Source organism: Oncorhynchus mykiss, chromosome 20 (assembly GCF_057628025.1).
Source record: "Oncorhynchus mykiss isolate SJ-2025 chromosome 20, ASM5762802v1, whole genome shotgun sequence".
In the NCBI taxonomy this organism is placed as follows: Eukaryota; Metazoa; Chordata; class Actinopteri; order Salmoniformes; family Salmonidae; genus Oncorhynchus; species Oncorhynchus mykiss.
The window spans coordinates 15,793,491-15,811,726 of record NC_143041.1 but is presented as its reverse complement, the minus strand read 5'-3'; the positions used below and the strand labels follow the sequence as shown (position 1 = coordinate 15,811,726).

Genomic DNA, 18,236 nt, shown 5'->3' with positions numbered 1-18,236 from the left:
AGACTATCCAACCCCCAAAGACATCAAGTAGACATCAAATCAAATCAAATCAAATCAAATCAAAATGTATTTGTCACATACACATGGTTAGCAGATGTTAATGCGAGTGTAGCGAAATGCTTGTGCTTCTAGTTCCGACAATGCAGTAATAACCAACAAGTAATCTAACTAACAATTCCAAAACTACTGTCTTGTACACAGTGTAAGGGGATAAAGAATATGTACATAAGGATATATGAATGAGTGATGGTCAGAGCAGCATAGGCAAGATACAGTAGATGGTATCGAGTACAGTATATACATATGAGATGAGTATGTAAACAAAGTGGCATAGTGGCTCGGGTGGTTGTTGTCCTTGATGATCTGTATGGCCTTCCTGTGACATCGGTGGTGTAGGTATCCTGGAGGGCAGGTAGTTTGCCCCCGGTGATGCGTTGTGCAGACCTCATTTTTTTCGTGGCGCGATGGGTAACGATGCTTCGTGGGTGCCAGTTGTTGATGTGTAGTTTGCCCCCGGGGATGCGTTGTGCAGACCTCGCTTTTTTTTGTGGCGCGATGGGTAACGATGCTTCGTGGGTGCCAGTTGTTGATGTGTGCAGAGGGTCCCTGGTTCGAGCCCGGGTCGGGCGAGGAGAGGGACGGAAGCAAAACTGTTACATTGATGCTATTGACCCGGATCACTGGTTGCTGCGGAAAAGGAGGAGGTCAAAAGGGGGATGAGTGTAAACGATGTGAAATGGCTAGAGAGCCTTACGGTTGTGGGCGGAGCAGTTGCCGTACCAGGCGGTGATACAGCCTGACAGGATGCTCCCGATTGTGCATCTGTAAAAGTTTGTGAGTGCTTTTGGTGACAAGCCGAATTTCTTCAGCCTCCTGAGGTTGAAGAGGCGCTGCTGCGCCTTCTTCACAACTCTGTCTGTGTGGGTGGACCAATTCAGTTTGTCCGTGATGTGTACGCCGAGGAACTTAAAACTTACTACCCTCTCCACTACTGTCCCGTCGATGTGCTGTTTACTGAAGTCTACGATCATCTCCTTTGTTTTGTTGAGGTTACTTTCCTGACACCACACTCCGAGGGCCCTAAACCTCCTCCCTGTAGGCAGTCTCGTCGTTGTTGGTAATCAAGCCTACCACTGTAGTGTCATCCGCAAACTTGATGATTGGGTTGGAGGTGTGCATGGTCACGCAGTCGTGGGTGAACAGGGAGTACAGGAGAGGGCTCAGAACGCACCCTTGTGGGGCCCCAGTGTTGAGGATCAGCAGGGTGGAGATGTTGTTACCTACCATCACCACTTGGGGGCGGCCCGTCAGGAAGTCCAGTACCCAGTTGCACAGGGCGGGGTTGAGACCCATGGTCTCAAGCTTGATGACGAGTTTGGAGGGTACTATGGTGTTAAATGCTGAGCTGTAGTTGATGAACAGCATTCTCACATAGGTATTCCTCTTGTCCAGATGGGTTAGGGCAATGTGCAGTGTGGTTGTGAATGCTTCATCTGTGGACCTATTGGGGCGGTAAGCAAATTGGAGTGGGTCTAGGGTGTCAGATATGGTCCTTGACTAGTCTCTCAAAGCACATCACGTAGTCGTTTAGCTCAGTTACCTTAGCTTTCTTGGGAACAGGAACAATGGTGGCCCTCTTGAAGAATGTGGGAACAGCAGACTGAGATAAGGGTTGATTGAATATGTCCGTAAACACACCGGCCAGCTGGTCTGCACATGCTCTGAGGACGCGCCTGGGGATGCAGCCTGGGCCTGCAGCCTTGCGAGGGTTAACAAGTTTAAATGTTTTACTCACGTCGGCTGCAGTGAAGGAGAGTCCGCAGGTTTTGGTAGCGGGCCGTGTCAGTGGCGAGCAAAGAAGTTATTTAGTCTGTCTGGGAGCAAGACATTCTGGTCCGCGACGGGGCTGGTTTTCTTTTTGCAATCCATGATTGACTGTAGACCCTGCCACATACCTCTTGTGTCTGAGCCATTGAATTGCAACTCTACTTTGTCTCTATACTGACGCTTAGCTTTTTTAAAATTTATTACCTTTATTTAACTAGGCAAGTCAGTTAAGAACAAATTCTTATTTTCAATGACGGCCTAGGAACAGTGGGTTAACTGCCTGTTCAAGGGCAGAACGACAGATTTGTACCTTGTCAGCTCGGGGGTTTGAACTTGCAACCTTCCGGTTACTAGTCCAATGCTCTAACCACTAGGCTACTCTGCCGCCCCTTGTTTGATTGCCTTGCGGAGGGAATAGCTACACTGTTTGTATTCGGTCATGTTTCTGGTCACCTTGCCCTGGTTAAATCAATCCACGGTTTCTGGTTTGGGAATGTTTTAATAGTTGCTGTGGGTACGACATCGCCAATGCACTTTCTAATGAACTCGCTCACCAAATCAGCGTATTAATCAATGTTGTTGTTGGATGCAATGCTGAACATATCCCAATCTACATGATCGAAGCAGTCTTGAAGCGTGGAATCAGATTGGTCGGACCAGCGTTGAACAGACCTGAGCGCAGGAGCTTCTTGTTTTAGTTTCTGTCTGTAGGCTGGAAGAAACAAAATGGAGTCGTGGTCAGATTTTCCGAAAGGAGGGCGGGGGAGGGCCTTATATGCGTTGCGGAAGTTAGAATAACAATGATCCAGGGTTTTACCAGCCCTGGTTGCACAATCGATAAGCTGATAGAATTTAGGGAGTCTTGTTTTCAGATAAGTATTTTTAAAATCTCCAGCTACAATGAATGCAGCCTCAGGATATGTGGTTTCCAGTTTACACAGAGTCAAATAAAGTTTGTTCAGGGCCATCGATGTGTCTGCTTGGGGGGGAATATATGATTATAATGTGATTATAATCGAAGAGAATTCCCTTGGTAGATAATGCGTTCGACATTTGATTGTGATGAATTCTAATTCAGGTGAACAGAAGGACTTGAGTTCCACGTCTCGTTAATCAAAAGCACTTTCTTCTTACCAGAAAGATGTTTGTTTCTGTCGGCGCGATGCGTGAAGAAATCAGATGGCTGCACCGACTCCGATAGCGTCTCTCGAGTGAGCCATGTTTCCGTGAAGCAAAGAACGTTACAGTCTCTGATGTCTCTCTGGAATGCTATCCTTGCTCGGATTTCATCAACCTTGTTGTCAAGAGACTGGACATTGGCGAGTAGTACACCACGGAGTGGTGCGCAATGTGCCCGTCTCCGGAGCCTGACCAGAAGACCGCTTCTTTTGCCCCTTTTACTGCGACGTTGTTTAGGTTCGCCGGCTGGGATCCTCCGATCCATTGTCCTGGGTGGTGGGCAAAACACAGGATCCGCTTCGGGAGAGTCATATTCCTGATCGTAATGATGGTGAGTTGACGTTGCTCTCATATTCAGTAGTTCCTCCCAACTGTATGTAATGGAACCTAAGATTACCTGGGGTACCGATGTAAGAAATAACACGTAAAAAAACTAAATACTGCATAGTTTCCTAGGAACGCGAAGTGAGGCGGCCATCTCAATCGGCGCCGGAAGTATTATGGATGTGTAGATGTTCTGAAGGGTGTCTTGCAAGTGTAAAAGATGTGAAATGGCTAGCTAGTTAGCGGTGGTGCGCACTAATAGCTAATATCGGTGACGTCACTCGCTCTGAGGACCTTGAAGTAGTTGTACCCCTTGCTCTGCAAGGGCTGCTTTTTTTTGTGGCGCGATGGGTAACGATGCTTCGTGGGTGCCAGTTGTTGATGTGTGCAGAGGGTCCCTGGTTCGAGCCCGGGTCGGGCGAGGAGAGGGACGGAAGCAAAACTGTTACATTGATGCTATTGACCCGGATCACTGGTTGCTGCGGAAAAGGAGGAGGTCAAAAGGGGGATGAGTGTAACCGATGTGAAATGGCTAGCTACGTAGTAGTTAGGGGTGGTGCGCGCTAATAGTGTTTCAATTGGTGACGTCACTAGCTCTGAGGCCTTGAAGTAGTTGTTCACCCACAATGAGTCGTGGGTGTCAGCTGTTGATGTGTGCCGAGGGTCCCCGGTTTGAGCCCAGGTAGGCGCGAGGAGAGGGACGGAAGCTATACTGTTACACAAGACCCAACTGTGTTGACTCAGTTGAACCTCAAGTGCATACTGACGCAAGTGAAGTGGGCCTGGGGGCCATCTTAACCCAGACCACACTAGAAGGAGAGAAGGTGATCGCCTACGCCTCCAGAGGTATCCGTGGAGCAGAATGTAACTATTTTACCTCTGAAAAGGAGTGTTTTGATGTTGTCTGGGATGTAGAGAAATGGAGGCACTACCTTGAAGGAGTAGAGTTTGAGGTGTATGCTGCCCTCTCCTGGGTGTTCAACTGTCCAAAAACCACATCTCGCTTGACTCGATGGATCCTAAGGCTTCAGCAGTTCCACTTCAAGTTCCACTACCGGAAAGGTTGCCTTAACCTGGGCCCAGATGCTCTGTCCAGAGCCTTTGAACCCGCAACTGGGGCTGTCTTTCCATGTCTGGCTGTCGTCTCCAACAAATGTCGCTGTGATCTGCCCAACACACTAATTGATATCAAAACAACAACCCAGAAGTGTGTGACATATGTCAAAAAACACCAAGATGGACAGCCGACCAGAATGCATTGGGTTTGAAGACCACCAAGGCATCTTCTATCGTAGATTTCCTTTGAAGGATGATGGGGCAAAGTAACAGTTGGTTGTTCTCCAAGCACTGATCTCCAGTTCTCTACACTACTTCCACGAGAACCTTCTAGGGGTCATCTAGGACAACTGAAGACCTTAATACTTGTTCTGGAAGTTGCCTGGCGGCCCAGTGTGGGTAAAGTAATATGGGAGCACATAAAGTGCTGCAACACCTGCTGACAGTGCAAAGCATTCAACAACATCTTCAGACCACTGAGGTCAACGAACCAGGAAACATTCTTGGTTGATCTTATTCTAACCAGTAAGAGGAACAGAAATATATGCCTGCTGGTCATAGTTGTTTATTACACCAAGTGGATCGAGATGTTCCCTCTGAGAGACAGCAAAACACACCACATCACCAATATGCTGAAGGAGGAAATTCTGGTGTCAAGACAATGATTGCCTCCTTCATAGGAAAGCATCACAGAACATGGGACCTAAACGCAGCTCAACTGGAAACCACAGGAAAAGCTCCTGCTGAGTTGGCACTGGGGTGGCATCTGAAAGGTCCCCTTGAGAGACTGATCTACAAGCCTCCTTTGCCACAACAAGCAGCTTACAATCTGATTGAGAGACAGCAGAAGAGGTTCACCGGGTGGGTGTTCACCGAGCCAAACAAGCTAAATATTACAATTCTCGGAGGAAGGATGCGCAATTCTTTCTAAGGCCATAGACAATTACTGTACATGGCACAGCTAGCGCCAAAGTGGGCAGGTCCAGCTAAAGTCTTAAAGAAACTATGACCAGTGAACTACCGAGATTAATGGGGCAGCCCAGTAGGGAAAGAGAACTACGTCAATGTGGTGAAACGCATACCCTATTACAGCCTATGTAACAAATCATATAGGCCTGTGTAAATGAGCTTTAAGTGAAAACCATACATGGTAATCTAACTAAAGGGTAAAAGGTTATCCCTAGACCAATAATTGTGTGTAAAGAACAATGATACTCAGACTGATATTTTACCAAAAGATACAAAGGGTGTGTCTGGTCTATGATGTGTGGTAGAAGGCCTGTTGGTTTGCACCAGAAAATAGAGTAATGCCGCTCCTGAGTCTATTCCGTTTTTTTAATTGAGAATTATTATGTCAAATGTTTGTATAGATTTGTGTTATGTGTCATGTGCACCTCTCAAAACAGTGAGAGTATACACATTCTAAGGGGGATTTCCAGTTGAATACATTGTTGGACAACTGACTAGGTACCCCCCCTTTCCCTTTCTTATCTCACGGTGAGATCAATATTTTTTTCCTTGTTGATTTTATTGCCACACTGATATTCTTTACTTTTTAAGGCTGGTTTGTGTTAGATTATAACGACTGAGTCTCTCGCTCTTGCAACCGTGTCACGGGGCGGATCGGGTTTCTATTGGACTGAGTTGTGTAAAGGGCGGGATTTGGGATTATAAAATGACAATTATTGGGTGTTTTTAGGGTGCGCTCGTAAATTCAGACTGGCAATCTACTCCGAATTCAGAGCAATCGATCTGAGTGTGGCAGAGCGCAGAATAACTGATGCATTTACGAACGCTCAAAACCGGTGGATATGGCCGGTGTCAGTAAACGTCGGCAAGAAAGCGTAATTAAATTATTGCCAGCAGCACAGTTAGTCACCAATGCTCTGGAAAACATGAAAGCAGTCTAAATAGCTCTGTTAGGGCGCGTAAACTGGTCAGAGTGAGGCGTTCTCTCATTTGTTTCTGGAAGTAAGCCAACGAAAGCCAGTTTGCTTGGGTGCTTGACTGACGTGAGGTCAGAACGCTCAGATCAGCCCCACTCCTCCGCCAGAGCTTCCAGGGTGCGCTATGAACTCTCCGAGAGCGAAACGCTCTGAATTTACAAACAATATTAACAATGATTTGAATCTACGAACGCCCTGAGCGCACTCTTAACACGCACTCTGGCACTCCAGATTGAATTTACGGACACAACCTTAGTTATGGACTCACAGGTTTGGGTCATTGTGAAAATAGTGTTTTTTTGTTGTCTTTGCCTAAACGTTGATACAATATAATTTGGATTTTTTCTCAATACTGTTTGAATTTCTTAAGGTGTACAAAGAAATAAAGGCTTCAGTTTCTCTAGTTATTTTCAGTTTTTAATAGTTTGAACCTGTTTTATCTAGCTTTTTATTGCTGTGAATCAGACATTACATGCTTCTTAACATATTTTGAGGCTTAATTTGTGCAACCTGTTAGTGAGAGTGCTGTATCAATTTCACTGGTATGTGGTAGTAGTTCCCCAACAATTAAATGTGTATAGGTGCAGTAGCACGTAAATCTTGGTGGAGCAAACGAAAAAAAACGAATGTTTAGATGCATGCCAACAAAGCCACAACATTAAATCAAATCAAATGTATTCATACAGCCCTTCTTACATCAGCTGATATATCAAAGTGCTGTACAGAAACCCAGCCTAAAACCCCAAACAGCAAGCAATGCAGGTGTAGAAGCACGGTGGCTAGGATAAACAATATATGAATTGCACTACAACGGTGATAAAGCTGTCCCAACAGCAGTCCCACCACCTTACCATTAGTACATCTGGCTACCAGCGGAGCCTTGTCTGGCAGTGAAACAGTTCATTCAGCCACATTTACTGCCTTTGAAAAAAACATAGCTGATATGGCTGACTTGCTTAAACAAATGTGCTTTCTACTGACAATTGAGATGTACAAACTATGGCACAAGGGGACTCCGAGCAGATAAGGGGCTATCCATAATTTTGATTAAGACATTTCTCTAAAACGTGTGCACCACCAAGTCAGAACAGTAGGCTAAGTTATGAGGGGAAAGGGACCAAATGATAAGGGTGAGGCACATGTGTAGTAAGCTGTTACTAGCCCAACAGACACTTAGTGTTACTTTCTTAGCTACAGTATACATATCTCCCTGGCATTTACATCATTTATGCAGCAGCATACAAGACATTTTTGGTCTCACCTATGATCGGTCCAATCAAAGCTATGGTATATATAATTTGATTTGACATCATTTTATCTGTGGCCAATGACCTTGAGCCTTCTTGGATGGCCACTTCTAATGTAACTCTATGGCAGCACCCAAGGGGCTTGCATTTTCAAGCTCTCCCCATTGATTTTGCGGTGATGTAGTTTACCCTTGACTGACAGAACAGTGAGCCAGAACACTGAGACAACTAGAAAATATTACCAACCTCTACGCTCTGTATTTTCTGCTGGCTGCCCCACCACCACAGAAAGCACTGAGCTAGGCTGAAACACCTGCATTTTGGAGCTGCCTTATTCAAGAAAGCAAAAAAAGATAATGTTTGTATGCAGCTTTATTAACTAAATGTTTTAATATTTACTTATATTGTTTGCAAACTAATATGTGACATGTATTAATGACAAAATAACATGCAAAACAGGGAAAAATAAATACAAATGACGGGTTGCCACTAGAAGTGCACGTGATATAAAATACCAACATGTTGTATTTTATTTATATCACTTGCACTTGTAAAAGCCTTTAACAAAGGCTTCCAAACTGGCCTTCATGCTGTAATATGCGAACACATTACCTAGCAGCCAACCTGCTTGCACCAATCCCATGCAGTTATGGTAACACATTGTAAAATACAAACCCCATCCCCCCTCAATGAATTTCATTAATCCATCCATTAATTAATTTGTTACAATTACTGTAAAAATGTTACATAATGCACTGTACTGTTTTACGGTAACTTGCAGGCAGCCAGTTGCCTGCCTGTAAGTTACTGTAAAAACAACATTAAAAAATATTAGTGAGTATTGGACACCATAAAATACAGTATGTAACATACTGTACCTATTTCACAGTAATTTACAGGCAACTGGCTGCCTATAAGTTACTGTAACATGAACAGGAAAGGATTTACAGTGCATGTAATTATTTTATGGGTAGACATTCACCTGGACTTGGGAAAAATATTTGGTAAAGACATCCATCTGCAAGTTTATGATGTTCTTCTTATGTTTGATAATCCAAGATTCTTCACTAACGAACAGCATGTAATTCATTTGTTTAATTCTTGCTAAATATTACATCTATAAAATGAAATTAAGAACACTATCAGTCAATATTTTTAAAGGTTTGATTTAAATGACTTTGCCACATTGAATAACAAGGTCAGTAAGAAAAAGAATGTTGTTGATACTCTTAAGCTTTTCAAATGTTGGTTCTTTGAATGTAAAACTGTGTTTTTGTGTTTATCGGTTTGTGATGTTTTGTGTTCATTTTTAAGGATGTATAGATTTTTTAAACATTTGAATCCTTCAAATTTTGTACTGAGTGTACGAAATATTAAGAACACCTTCCTTATATTTGGTTGCACCCAAATCAAGGCGGGAGGGGAGGGGTTGTTAAGTCTTCAAACGTTTTGTTAGCGCTCGCGAACCGCTGAATCACCGAATACTGCCCCACTCTGATTTACATGACTCCGCTCAAAAACCATGCTCACATCTCGCGTGGTTCTGTCTCTGGCAACCCCTCCCTCCTCGCTCTCTCTCTCTTCCAGCCTGTCAGTGCCGTAGCTAGTACAGGAGGGTGACAGTCCTCCCCTAGACCCAGCCTGCCGTACCCTGACCGAGGCTTGGAGACCCTACCCCCCCGCTCAGCCATGGCTACTACTATCGTTACATCCACACGCTTTACAGATGAATACCAACTCTACGAGGAGCTTGGGAAGTAAGCGACTGTCGCCGTTTGCTAACGTTAGCTTGCTAATGCACAGTGCCTTGCTCTCTGTCTTTCCTTCTCCCCACCCCCGTATGCTAACTTTCTCCTTCTTTAGCCAGCTAGCTAGCTGCGATAGCTTGACCCTATTGTGTTTTGCTGGTTGTTGACAGAAGGCAGCTAGCTTGCGTGTCGTAGGTTAGGGACAGAGTTTACAATGTATGTATTTAATGCACTTTGTGTGTATATGCGATAGCACAGCTAGCTAACAATGTAACGTTGGTGTGTCAACGCCTTGTCTTTTGGTCTGCTGAAAATTGCCAGGCAGGAAGCGTTTGAGCGAAAACACTGACATTTGCTGGCACGGCACGTTGCGTTAGCAGTTTGACTGTGCTGAATGTTAACATGTATGATTACTAGCTGTCTGTGGCTGTACAATATTAGGTAATTTGTCTAAACTGCGGTTTTAGCTAGCTGTGTATAAGTCTGCAGCTGATGTGTCGAACATAGATCTATAGTTATAGCCCACACGGACTCCTCCGAAAGCGATATTGTTGGCACATTATGTAAAACCCTGCACCCCTTCATACAGCAGCCGTAAATATAAATGCCATAAGTAGCATTATAAGCCTCCTAACACACTCTGTCGCTGTGGCTTAAAAGTGCAAGGGTGAGCGTGATGCGGTTTCTCAGAATCTCGATGGCTTTTTTTTCTGAGAGAACCGGGACGTTTTATTATTATTATTATGGGCATCTGTCGGTGGCTCGATCCTCTCGACTGATGATGGTTGTTTTGTATTCCTATCTCTTTAGCCCCAGACCCTGGCTATAGTCGCAGTGTCTGGGCGTCTCTCTCTGGCATTCTATTGATCCATGATTGGTTTATCAGTTCACACACCTGGGCCGCGTTGAGTAGTTCAACGTTGTGGAACGTTCAGATAGCAGTGTATGTAGAACAGTTGCTTCTCTGACACGTATCCTACTCTTATCATGATCAACATAAACAGTCTAGTCATCTAGGAAGAACAACCAGAGTTGGCCACACTGCCATAAAGCCCCAGACCTCTTGGTACATACTATTTTAACATAGCTATAAACATATGCCACTTAAGAGATTTGATGTACAGGTACTGCGCACATACATATCTTATCGGTGTCCCTAGTGGGAATCAAACCCACATCTGGTGTTATGTTCATCATGCTGTACTAACTGAGCTACCCAGATACTGTAGCACTAACACAGGTAGATGTTGGGCTACAGAGTGGCTGTTTCCAGTGAGAGCTGGGAGAGTAGTTAAACCTGCTTCTGTTTGTCCTCTAATTTAGGTGTGGCCAACCCTCCTGGAGGGCTACTGGCTTGGGTCTGCAGGGTTTAACCTGGTTCCAGCTCTGCTCTAACACACCTGCTACATTTTTAACTAGCTTGTATCCTAATCAAGACTGAGCTGCTGTGTGATAGAGCAGGGTTGGAGCAAAAGCATGCTCACCCAGTAGCACTCCAGGAAGAGAGTTGGCCATCCTTGCTCTGTTGTCAAGTTCGGAGACACCTACTCTTTCAAGGGTTTTTCTTAATTTTTTTTGAACGATTTTCTACATTGTAGAGTAATAGTAAAGATGTCAACTATGAAATAACACATGGACTCATGTGGTAACCAAAAGTGTTAAACAAATCAAAATATTTGAGATTCTTCAAAGTACCCTTCGATGACAGCTTTGCACGCTCTTGGCATTCTCTCAAACAGCTTAATGAGGAATGCTTTTCCAACCGTCTTGAAGGTGTTCCCACAAATGCTTGTCCTTCCCTCTGTGGTCCAACTCATCCCAAACCATCTCAATTGGGTTGAGGTCAGGTCATTGTCGAGGACAGGTCATCTGAAACATCATCGTCACTCTTTCTTGGTTATATATCCCTTACATAGCCTGGAGGTGTCATTATCCTGTTGAAAAACAAGTGATGGTCACACTAAGTGCAAACCAGATGGGTTGGCGTATTGCTGTAGACATGCTGGTTAAGTGTGCCTTGAATTAAAAAAAAAAAAACACTGACAGTGTCACCAGCAAAGCACCCCCACATCATCATGTGCTTCACGGTGGAAACCACGCATGCAGAGATCATCCGTTCACCGACTCTGCGTCTCACAGACATTGTGGTTGGAACCAAAAATCTGAAGACAGATTTCCACCGATGTAATGTTCATTGCTCATGTTTCTTGGCCTTGACCCAAGCAAGTCTCTTCTTCTTATTGATGTCCTTTAGTAGTGGTTTCTTTGTAGCAATTCGACCATGAAGACCTGATTCACACAGTCTCCTCTGAACAGTTGATATTGAGATGTCTGTTACTTGAACTCTGAAGCATTTATTTGGGCTGAAATTTCTGAGGTACGGTTAACTAATGAACTTATCCTCTGCAGCAGAGGTAACTCTGGGTCTTCCTTTCCTGTGGTGGTCCTCATGAGAGCCAGTTTCATCATAGCGCTTGATGGTTTTTGCGACTGCACTTGAAGAAACTTTCAAAGTTTTTAATTTTCCATCTTGATTGAACTTCATGTCTTAAAGTAATGATGGACTGTTCATTTCTCTTTGCTTATTTGAGCTGTTCTTGCCATAATATGGACTTAACAAGGTACACCTGTTAATTGAAATGATTTCCAGGTGACTACCTCGTGCACATTCATCTTCTGCACATCTATCACACCAGTGTTTTAATTGCTAAATTGTAATTATTTCGCCATTTCGCCACTTTCCCCATACCACCCTAATCTTACTTCATTTGCACACACTGTATATAGACCTTTCTATTGAGTTATTGACTGTACATTTGTTTATTCCATGTGTAACACTGTTGTTTATGTCGCACTGCTTTGCTTTATCTTGGCCAGTTCGCAGTTGTTCTCAACTGGCCTACCTGGTTAAATAAAGGTGAAAAAAAGAAATAATTAAAAGCTGGTTGAGAGAATGCCAAGAACGTGCAAAGGGTGGCTACTTTTGATGAATTTCCATTATAAAATATGATTGGATTTAACACTTTTTTTTGGTTACTACATGATTTCTTATGTGCTATTTCATAGTTGATGGCCTCTATTATTCTACAATGTAGAAAATTGTAAATAAAAAAAATAAAAACTTGAATGAGTAGGTGTCCAAACCTTTGACTGGTACTGTACATACGCTAGTACTGGTGTCTAGACTTTAGTGTACACTACAGCCAATCTCATCCTGGTCTGCACTACTACTGGTTTTCTCTACTAGGCCTACCTAGTAGTTAGTTGATTTATTGACTAATCTAATTCCATTAATTAAACAAAGTCCTCTTGCTCACCAGGGATGTGTTCATTAGGGAACAAAGTATCAAACTTTTTGCAATGGGAAACAAATGTATTTTCTTATTGGAGTAGATCCGATAGTAGCCTACCTTTTCGGTTCAATCTATTTTTGGAAAATGTTCTTGCGCCGACTGAACATGACCTCGGTGTCGTAGATCTGGATCAGTACCTGATTAGAGGGGAAGGAACAACCAGCAGTGTTGTAGACCTGTATTTGAGAGAGAGCTCTGGAATCTGGGCGTCCAAACCTGTTCCTGGAGAGCTACCTTCCTGTATGTTTTCGTTCCAACCCCAGTTGTAACTAACCTGGTTCAGCTTATCAACCAGCTAATTATTAGAATCTGTTGTGCTAGATTAGGGTTGGCGTGAAAATACAGAATGGTAGCTCTCCAGGAACATGGTTGGAGAGCCCTGCAGTACACTGTCAATTTCATTTTAATGGCTCCTTGCTGTGTATCAGTGTTGATGGCCAACCCCTCTGTGTTGTTTGTGTGTTTGCCTGGGCGTTAGTATACTAAATGTCAACCACCCCCCCCCCCGACCCAGAACTGATCATTGCTTGCCTTGTTTTCAGGGGAGCGTTTTCAGTGGTCCGCAGATGTGTGAAGAAGTCATCAGGTCAGGAGTTTGCTGCCAAAATTATCAACACCAAGAAACTCTCAGCCAGAGGTAACACACACACACACAGCGGTCAGTGGTAGATTTGTGGGGAGGGGTGCGATGTTCATCCCTGTGAGCTGTCAGTGATCTGCTGTACAAATTGGTGACTGTCAGATGTCTTCAGTTGACCATGAGTAGCTAATGTGTCATGTTTGTGTAATCTCTTGTGACAAATGTTATCATACATTCTAACTTTGATAAAATATTCTGCATAGTCAAGATTTTGCTTCTGAGATTGTGTGGGGGGAGGGAGGGGGTGGTAGGTTATGTGGGAACTATGTTTACCAAGGAGGCCGAGCTCCACTGTGGGCTGTAGGCATACGGGGTCACAACTTTTCTAAGCATACAGACTCTCTCTCACACACACACACATAGACAGTGTGTCTGGGGACTGTGTGCTGCCTCAGCTCAGAGCTGCCCTCCTCTGCAGTCAACACGCATTCTCGCTCGCCCGTTCTTTTTTTTTTCTGTTCAGTTTGAGCAGTCCTGGCTTTTTGCTCGATACCCCTCCTGCTCTCTCTCACTTCCTCCCACCCGTCAGTAGCTAGCGGATTGGTCAGTATCGAGGCTAATCCAGTTAGCCCCTGATGAGATATATATTTAGTCTAAGAACCCACGGATCATACACACCTCCCTGTTAGCCCCTTCGTTCTCTGTGCCTGCGTGTGTGTTAATAGTGTCACATTAGGGAAGGTATTTGGTATTCTGAAACAATCTTGTCATGGTAGCAGTCAAATGATAAGCTTTGTACAGAATTTAAATGTGTGTGTGTGTGTGTCAGGATGGGAGGGACTCAGACAGTCTTGCAGTGATCTGTGTCTAGAGACGGAGAGGAAAGGTGGAGGGAGATGCAGACAGAGAGTGTAGGGAGGAGGAGGAATAGTGAGAAGGGGAACATTTTAGAGATTAGAGGAATAGCCATAGATGGGTGGGTTGTTTAGCAACAAAACCGATGCGTGCGCAACCCTTGGGGGAAAACAGATGGGGTAGGCTTAGAATCAAAGGATTGTTGACAACATGTCAACTATTTCCTCTCAATGAATATTGGAAACGTGAATACGCTTTCACAATGAGCACTTGTCTCAAATACATCATTACAGTTCTTGGTTAGCTAGCTAGTGAATTTGAGCCATATTAGCGTAGACGTGACATGAGTCAAAACAAGACATGTAATCAATAACAAGATACGACGAGTTACCCAAGATTCACCACGTCAGCTTCTTGCCATTGTTGCTAGCTATCTGACCGTCCAGAATCATAATGCACAGGCGTTGTGCGGCCATCGTTTTTGTGACGACGTCAGGCAACCCGTCTATACGTAGTGTGTGTACACCGGTGGCAGTGTGCCTGGTAGGATTTAAGGATTTAAGTGTCGTTTTTAGCACCATTGGGCCTGTTTGACCTAGCGCACTGCCCCATGGGTAATAAGTCTCTTAAAGCTCCGCTAAACACCGTCATAATCTGAGGCGGGCTAGTGGTGTGTGTGTGTGTTTTGCCTCTCCTTCTCTCCCTGATGTAACATGGCTATAGGCCCGCCTCCCGGTGGAGCAGATGGCCAATTAGAGAACAGCAGGAATGCCAGTAATGAGTTAACCCTGCAGCACTCTGTCCCATCTACTACCGCCATACACACATGCGTTGTGCACGCCCATACACACAGACATGCACACATCAAGAAGTAATTGAAAGAATCAGCAAAAGCTGTAGTATGCCGTGCTGAACACGCACCACACATGCAATGGGAAGTTGTGATCCTTTTTTCTAGGGCTGGGTGGTAAACTGTAAACTATATCCCGCTATTCATTCATTCACAGACCAGATTTGAGTTTACTTTACCATCTACAATAGTTTTTTAATGTTTCATATGTTACATTAAATAATTCACTAATGACTCTAAAAGAGGACAGAAGATTGTCGCCAGTTAAAAAAACTTTAAAAAAAACTGCTTACAACTGAGGGCTGCTAGCTAACACAAGTTAACAACTTCTGGAGGGCAAGCTTGCCAAATGGATCCCAGAAAATCGTCTAGTGGATCCCCTAGTGGCGGAAGTAAGAAGTGAAGTTGAAGCAAAAATGCCTTCTGAGGAGAATAATTATTCTGTCAAATAGAGGCATACAAAGACAAAAGAAGAACCTGACGGTGTGTAAATGTTAACAATTTAGTGCAGCAAATTAAGACATTTATTGAAATGCTTGAAGTGAATGCTGGAATTGAACAAATTTAAAAAAACATTGGTTCAGTACCAGAGTTTGAGTCGTCTCCAAAAGAGGATTTTGATTCCTATGCAATGTTCTACAAATAGGAGTACTTCACTGTCAGTTTTGTCCTATTTGTTTTTGGTTGAACAGTATAATGCAGTCAGAATGGAGAAAGCCCATTAACCACTTAGAATGAATTTGTTACCATGCAATACCCATAAAGCATATTTGAACTGTTATTATTCAGAAACACCAAATACCGTCAAATGAGAAACGCAGTGATGATATTTTGGCAATTACGCCCAGCCCTTACCTCTTTTCACAAATGAAAAGTTCATATAATTATTTCTTGCTCTCTATGCGCCAGTAGTGAATTGAGACAAGCTTCTGTACTTTTTCCCTTTGCAGAAGGGGGAGAGAGAATCTATAGCCTACATGGGGAGGAGAAAAAGGAGAGGGGTAGTGGGAAAGATGGTAGGGGAGAGAGGCAATCAGGAATGGAAGAAGGCAGAGCAGTGATGGGGGAGGTGGAAGGCTTAAGGAATAGTAGGGGGGGGGTAGAAAGGTGGGGGAACTGTGTGTTCGGCTGTAAGGCTGGTTAGCAGCAGTATAGGAGTGCCGCATTTGTTTGGCTGAAATGTATAATGTGAAGAGAAAGAAGGATGGGTGTGCATTGCAGTGTCTGTGCGTGGGTCTAATGTGTGTTTGTTTGTTAGACAGGGTTTCAGATGAAATTGCCAGTTCTTGAGTTTAAGATATTCAGTGTTGCAGTATCAAATACTCATATTTAATTAATGCAAATAAGTGCTGTGTCTGTGTGCATGCTCTCCCTCTGTTTTTGAGCCCTGTAGCAGTCACATTTCTGACTCACTCTCTATGCTAGGTTTACCCCAGATTACCTCTGACCTCTCGCAACCGCCTTGCTAACAGTGACGACGAGGGGCGGGGGTGTGTGTGTTCCAATTTCATCATGTTTCCCCTGCTAGACAAAGTGCTGGCATAGCAATGTTCCACAGCTGGAGCTGTCACCTCCACAAACATTCACACCTTATACAGTCGTGTGTATGTATGTGTGTATTAGAGAATCTTTCTTTTACGTGACATAAGATTCCCTAACTTTACATTTTTTGGTCTTCTCCTCAGATCACCAGAAGCTGGATCGAGAGGCTCGCATCTGCCGTCTTCTCAAACACTCCAACATAGGTTTGTCGTCTCTATCTCTCTACACTCTTTTTATTTTATTTTTGAATTGTACCCCTTTTTCTCCCCAATTTCATGCGTCCTCCGATACACAACCCAACCAAGCCGCACTGCTTCTTATCACAGCGCGCATCCAACCTGGAAGCCAGGCGCACCAATGTTTCGGAGGAAACACTGTGCACCTGGAAACCTTGGCCCCACTGGAGTTGCTGGTGCGCGATGAGACAACGATATCCCTACCGGCCAAGCCCTCCCTAACCCGGACGATGCTAGGCCATTTGTGCGTCGCCCCACGGACCTCCCGGTCGCGGTCGGTTACGACAGAGCCTCTGGTGGCACAGCTGGCGCTGCAGTACAGCGCCCTTAACCACTGCGCCACCCGGGAGGCCCCTCTCTACACTCTTAAAGGTAGAACCATATAGGGTTCTTTGACTTCCGTTTGCATAGTGTTCTACCCCTCCATGAAGGGTTCCACAGAGAACTTTCAGCTTATCTTTCATAGTAAAGTCTTTATGACATTACATATAATATAAGGCTGTTCTTTGAAGGCCTAGTTATACCCTAACACAGTGGTCTGAAGCTCCTGGTTTATAGGCCACATCAGGCCTGCAAGTCACGTCATGCTGGCTTGCAAAGTGATGTGTAATTCCAAATTGGAATCCAGCCAAAGTAAGGATATCCAACAAGTGGAACTTTTTAAATGTAGAGTCAGCGTTATGATGTAGATGCACTAAGTAAGCCAACATTGTGGGTCAATTTCAGCAACGACTGAAAGCGTTGGAGTGCGATGCTAATCTCCTCCACTTGCTCAAATACTGTGTTTGACTGTGAGAGCGAAGTCTTGCATCTTGCGCATCGCAATAATGTTTCGCTGACTACCTTTAATCACCCGCAACCTGCATTCAGAATGACTGCCAGAGGGCAGTTTGATTACTGAGACTACCTAAATCATCTAAACTGGAACCACTGTCTCAGTAACGGGTTTAATAAATAAAACTGCTAACAGATTGGATTAGAAAAATCTATGTTATTGATCTTTGTGTTTCATAAGATGACTCAACCAATCAATGTACATGCAAAAAAAAAGATATTGAAAGAAACAATTCTGAAAATCAACCTGCAATAGAGCATGCTGGGTAATATGATAATGCATGTGGTTTTGAGTGTATTACTCAATTCAGAGTATGGATGTTACCCGTTAATCCATTAGTCGCTTAAAACATATTTGACCAGTCATGCTTATCAGTCTATAGGTTCATTTTGCATAATTTTGTGGAATAAAATTGCTGCTTGTGTATTTTTGAAACCAGTCAACTAGTCATTGCGCAGCCAGTAACAATTCTAAATGCAATCGTGTGTTAACGTTGGTGGCCACCATTTTTAAAAGGAGCTATTTTTATTTCTCAATCTCCGCTCGTAATTAAGGCGCGCCTCCCATTCGCCATATGGGTGTGTAGGCTATAGTCTGCCTACTGTTGACTATCAGCGTGTCAACCACCACTTTACAATGTGAGCTAGAGACAGTATAA

At 43.9% G+C, this 18,236-nt stretch overlaps 1 protein-coding gene across 12 annotated transcripts in view; it reads left to right on the top strand.

The window, feature by feature from the left end:
* The first annotated feature begins 9,000 nt into the window (after positions 1-9,000).
* LOC110498949 (calcium/calmodulin-dependent protein kinase type II subunit gamma) overlaps positions 9,001-18,236 on the top strand; it is a 39,423-nt gene continuing 30,187 nt past the window's right edge. For 6 of the 12 annotated variants that reach the window (XM_036955751.2, XM_036955749.2, XM_036955745.2 and 3 more), the window contains exons 1-3: positions 9,001-9,336; positions 13,223-13,317; positions 16,651-16,710. In XM_036955751.2, the coding sequence (XP_036811646.1) occupies positions 9,269-9,336; positions 13,223-13,317; positions 16,651-16,710 (223 nt within the window). In that variant the 5' untranslated portion in view covers positions 9,001-9,268. The remainder of the gene's footprint in view (positions 9,337-13,222; positions 13,318-16,650; positions 16,711-18,236) is intronic. The other 6 variants (XM_036955752.2, XM_090212331.1, XM_036955746.2 and 3 more) reach the window with 1 other exon arrangement.